Source organism: Aplysia californica, unplaced genomic scaffold (genome assembly GCF_000002075.1).
Source record: "Aplysia californica isolate F4 #8 unplaced genomic scaffold, AplCal3.0 scaffold00427, whole genome shotgun sequence".
NCBI classification, from domain to species: domain Eukaryota; kingdom Metazoa; phylum Mollusca; class Gastropoda; order Aplysiida; family Aplysiidae; genus Aplysia; species Aplysia californica.
In genome coordinates, this window is record NW_004797697.1 from 106,167 (window position 1) to 111,453 (window position 5,287).

The 5,287-nt window shown below is 38.5% G+C and overlaps 1 protein-coding gene across 1 annotated transcript in view; it reads left to right on the forward strand.

Moving 5' to 3' along the window:
• LOC101860835 (tRNA (cytosine(38)-C(5))-methyltransferase) overlaps positions 1-1,467 on the forward strand; it is a gene marked incomplete in the record, with an annotated part of 18,692 nt that extends 17,225 nt beyond the window's left edge. Inside the window, 1 exon segment of the mRNA XM_035971389.1 lies at positions 1,303-1,467. Within this exon segment, the coding sequence (XP_035827282.1) occupies positions 1,303-1,424 (122 nt within the window).
• Between the last annotated feature and the right edge of the window lie 3,820 nt (positions 1,468-5,287).

Consider the following 5,287-nt stretch of genomic DNA (forward strand, 5'->3'; position numbering starts at 1 on the left):
GGGGGGATGATGGAGTTCAGGATTCAGTTGTAGGTCATCTTTTGTCATTTGAGTACACGTGATGATTATCTTCGTCATAATCATCATTATTATCATCATTGTTTTTGCTATGATAATAAATATATGTGCCACGACGCGGTAGAACTGGGCTCTCGTCAATTTTTGGGCATGTAGAGTTATTGGTATCATCTTAAAGCCTGTTTATTTATCTTGCTTTGGATAAAAATAAAATACCCATTTTATCTTGAAGACAAGATGAGATATTTGCCTATGCAGGAGGTGGGGGTCAACTGGTTTTAGAGGTAAAATGAGTGAGAAAATGGCCGCCCATGATTAGTTATTTCTTTAAGCTTGAGAGTAGGTGAAAACTGAAAATTTACATTTTTTGTGCCTTTAATCAACGTATTTCTGTAAAGTCCACACAGAAATGTATTCTTTAAAGGGCATGAAAGGTGTTGAACCCAAAATGAAAAGAATCAAAGTGAAGAAACTGGCATTTTTCCGCAGGTTTGGGAATTTTGATCAAATTTTTGTTTTTTGGCTCAACGCCTTTCATACCCTTTAAAGAACACATTTCTGTGTGAATTTTACTGAAAAATTTTGATTAAAGGCATAAAGGATGAAAATTTTCAGTTTCCACGGATTCTCAAGCAAAGGAAATAACTCAACATCAGCAGTCATTTTCTCGTTTATTTTACCTCTAAAACCAGGCGACCCCCACCTCCTACAATTGCTAATAACTTGAAATGTATCCAAGATAAGTTGATTTTTTTTCACCCTAAGCAAGGCAAATGAACAGGCTTCAAGATGATGCCAATAACTCCATATGCCCCAAAATTGACGAGCGCCTGATGCCACCGCGTCATGACACATATTATCATGTTCTTTAATTATATTATTTTTTAGTCTTGAAAAATTGACTTTTCAAAATCTGTTTGATCTCCATCTTCTCTTTCTCCAGATTTTCTCGAAGGTTATCCTATTTGGTCTCTCCCTCTTCTCTTTCACCAGATTATCTCGAAAGTTTTTTGTATTTGTGAGGCATGCTGACAAAATGAGTTACTTCTCACAATCCACAAATGGAGATATTGACTGAAAATCGACTCTCAGGTCAAATTTGTAGATTTTCTGTTGATGTCATATTCTTTAAGTATAACATTCATTATATTATTTCATGCTTGTAAATTGTAAAAACTTCACCTATAAGCGTGATGTAGCAATTTCCATAGGGCTCGAATCTGAGAAGTAACCCATTTAGTCAGCACGCTTCACATTTTATCTCTCCATCTTCTCTTTCCCCAGATTTTCCTGCCGGTTTTTCGCCGCTGCAGTTGTACCGTGTCCTGGGGAACAGTCTGAATGTTCACGTGGTGGCCAGGTTGTTCGCGCTGATGACTCGCACAGTGTCCGCTCAGATGTCTTGATGTGTGGAAGGGAGAGGGAGGGGGGGAATTGAGAGGGAGAGAGGTAGAGGGGGGGTTGAAAGAGAGGGAGGGAGGGTTGAGAGAGAGAGAGGGAGGGATGAGGGAGGGAGAGGGAGGGAGGGTTGAGAGAGAGAGGGTTGGGAGAGAGAGAGAGAGAGAGAGAGAGAGAGAGAGAGAGAGAGAGAGAGAGAGAGACAGAGAGACAGAGAGACAGAGAGACAGAGAGAGAAAGAGAGAAAGAGAAAGAGAGATGTCCTCACGTTAGAGCCAATGGTGACTGTATGAGAAATCTCAACGAAGGTTCTTAAGAAAATGGTTCTCTTCCACTGTATTCTGTTTCATGCCAGTGACAAAAGTGGAAAAAAAAAGTAGAGATAAAAGTGTACAATGTTGAACGACCCGTGGGGGAAGGTGTGTGTACATATGTATTACCTGTATTGCCTGTCCTGGGCAACAACGTCATTGCACACCGGACAGGTCCATAAGTGCTCAGTTTCCCCCAGCACCAAAGCCCGCAAGGTATCCACACTGATTGTTGCGGTGGCTGTCTGATTATGGCGACGTCTTTCCTTTCCAGATATTCGTTCCTCTCTTCCTTCTCCCCTCTAAAGTGTACATCTTATACTGTTTTGTTGTGATAGCTTTGTGTGACAACACAAAATGATTTTAAAATATAATTGTAATTGATATATGATGTGATACAGCGTGGTGGAATCAGGCTCTTGTCTATTTTTGGGCATGTAGAGTTATTGGTATCATCTTAAAGTGTGTTCACTTGTCTTTATTTGGGTGAAAAAAATATCCATTTATCTTGAATACAAGTCGAGATATTTGTGAATGAAGGAGGTGGGGGTCACCTGTTTTCAGAGGTAAAATTAGTGAGAAAATTACCGCCAAAGATTAGTTATTTCCTAAGGTTAAGGGTCCGTGGTAACTGAAAATTTACTTTTTTTTAAACCTTTAATCAACGTTTTTTCAGAAAAAATCCACACAGAAATGAGTTCTTTAATGGGCATGAAAGGTGTTGAGCCAAAAAACAAAAATTTGATAAAAATTCACAAACCTGCTGAAAAATGCAAGTTTCTTCACTTTGATTATTTTGACGAGAGCCTGATTCCACCAGGCTGCCTCACATGTGTGAAACGTACTGACAAAATGAGTTGCTTCTCGGATTCAAGACTTATGGGAAAAAAAAGATATAGGCCTATCACGCTTATAGGTGAAGTTTTTATAATTTATTAGTGTGAAATAATTAAAGGCATGTTATAGTTAAAAGAATATGGCATTTATAGAAATTCTACAAAATTTGACACCTGTGTCGATTGAGAAGTGACTCATTTTGTCTGCACCTCTCACATATGTATGTCATTTATAATTTATGCTGTTTTTATGGAAGTCTTTTCTGTAAAATGTGTGTGTATATTTTATGTGATGTGGGCTGATGGCCTTAAACACTGAATAAAATACCTACCTTTTGAAATACCAACCTTCTAAGATGCCTACCTCTTTTCCTACAGACTCCGTTCTACAGTAATTCGATAATTGTGAGGCATCGTGGTGAAATCAGACGCTCGTCAAAATAACAAAATTAGAGAAACCGGCATTTTCCCGCCAGTTTCGCAATTTTAATCAAATTTTGGTTTTTTGTTCAACCCTCTTATATTAAAAAAACCCACATATCCGTGTGAATTATATTGTCATTAAAAAACGTTGATTAAAGGCTCAAAATATGTAATTTTTCAGTTTTCAAGGACTCTTTAGCTATTGAAGTTACCAAACTTTGGCGGCCATTTTCTTGGTATTTTTACCTCTGAGACCAAGTGAACTTACCTCTTTCATTGATATCTTTGTACCTCTTTCAATCACAGATATTTTTGTACCTCTTTCAATCACAGATATCTTCACTTCTGCTCAAGATAGATGGGGGTAGTTTTTTCAATAATAAAAGCAAGATAAATGAACAAGCTTTACCAATGACTCCACATGCACAAAAATTGACGAGTGCCTGATTCCCCCTGCGTCGTGACCCAATTCTAGTCTGTTCACTTTGTCGGGCCCATGTTTGCACCGCTAGGCGCTATGTGTTGCACGCCGTGGTGCTGTCTGGCGCTCGTCAATTTTTGGGCAAATGGGGTTATCGGTATCTTCTTAAAGCCTGTTCATTTGCCTTCCTTTTGGTGAAAAAAATATCCATCTATGTTGAATAGAAGTCGAAATATCGCGATTGAAGGAGGTCAGGGTCGCCTGATTCCAGATGTAAAATTCGGGAGAAAATGGCTGCCAAAGTTTGGTAACTGCTATAGTCTGAGACTGAGAGTCCTTGGAAACTGAAAATGTACATTTTTTGTGCCTTTAAATAAAAATTTTCCGTTAAATCCACGCGTGTGTTTTTAAATGGACATAAAAGAAAATAAGGAAAAAATTGCCAATAGGCCAAACAAATTCTTTAATTTCTTTATTTTGACGAGCGCTTGATTTCACCATGATGTCTCACATATATATATCAGTTATCTTTTAACCCTATCCGTACGTCGTGGTTTACTATCGTATCCACACGACGTGGGAAACTCTGTGCCACCACTTAACCCTTTCCGTACGTCGTGTTTTACTATCGTATCCATACGACGTGGGGAACTCTGTGTCACCACTTTCCAAAGAAGAAATTTACTCGTTAAGCCGGTCCGTACGCTTTGCATAGCAGTCTGTCAAAATGATTTGTTGAGAAATACTGAAATTTTCAAAGAGATCTTCGCACTAGAAGTATTCTAAATAAATGTGAAGAATACAACTCTGGGGGTTCAAAATGACCACAGGCTTACGGATAGGGTTAACCGGTTGCACTGTGGGAATGGGCATGAGAGTCCGTGTGGAAAAGGAATATTTCGACTAGTCAGTGGAAGACTGTAGGCTGGAGAGCTTTTTGATGGAGTATCTCCGTCCTGAAATGCTATGTTTGATCAACCCTTCTATATGGCTGTGAATGCTGGACAATCACTAAAGACAGTGAAAATAAAATAGAAGCAACAGAAATGTGGTTTCTTAGGAGACTGCTAAGAGTATTGTGGAAGGAAAAGAAATCAATTGAGGCAGTGCTTGATGAAGATAATATCAGAACTCTGGGAATGAAGAGCTCTAGCCACATTGTCCAAGATGCAACCATGAACAGGAGGATGTCAAACATAAAAAAATAATATGTGAAGTGTGCTGACTAAATGAGTTACTTCTCGGATCTAGCCCTATGGAAATCGCTACATCACGCTTATAGGTGAAGTTTTTACAATTTATTAGCTTGAAATAATATAAGGCATGAATACTTAAAGAATACGGTATCAACAGAAAATCTACAAATTTGACTCGAGTGTCGATTTGTGGCCAATATCTCCATTTGTGGATTGTGAGAAGTAACTCATTTTGTCAGCACGTCTCACATATTATGTATGAATATGCAGGAACAATGACAACTCGAATGGAGTTACTTGTATTTATTTAGACGAGTGGAGGTACATGTCCTTCTACTCTGAGTATATTGACAATGGAGCCGACAAAGAGCCTCGCTCTCGCTTGAAGACTTCTCATACGATCTGTCCCCGCAGTTTTATGCAGAATTTTTTTTAAATTCTGAAATTATGCAAACAAAATTATGCAAACTGAGTCCAAAAATGTGAAATTATGCGATTCAGTTAGTTTTAACAAAGAATGATAAAGGAAAATAAATAGAAATTAGGCCAAAAATGATCAAATTTTGCTCGATTATGCGGGGTGCAAAAAACCACAGGGACAGACAGTACAATGGCAAACATACACACACACACACACACACACACACTCACACACACACACACACACACACACACATACACACA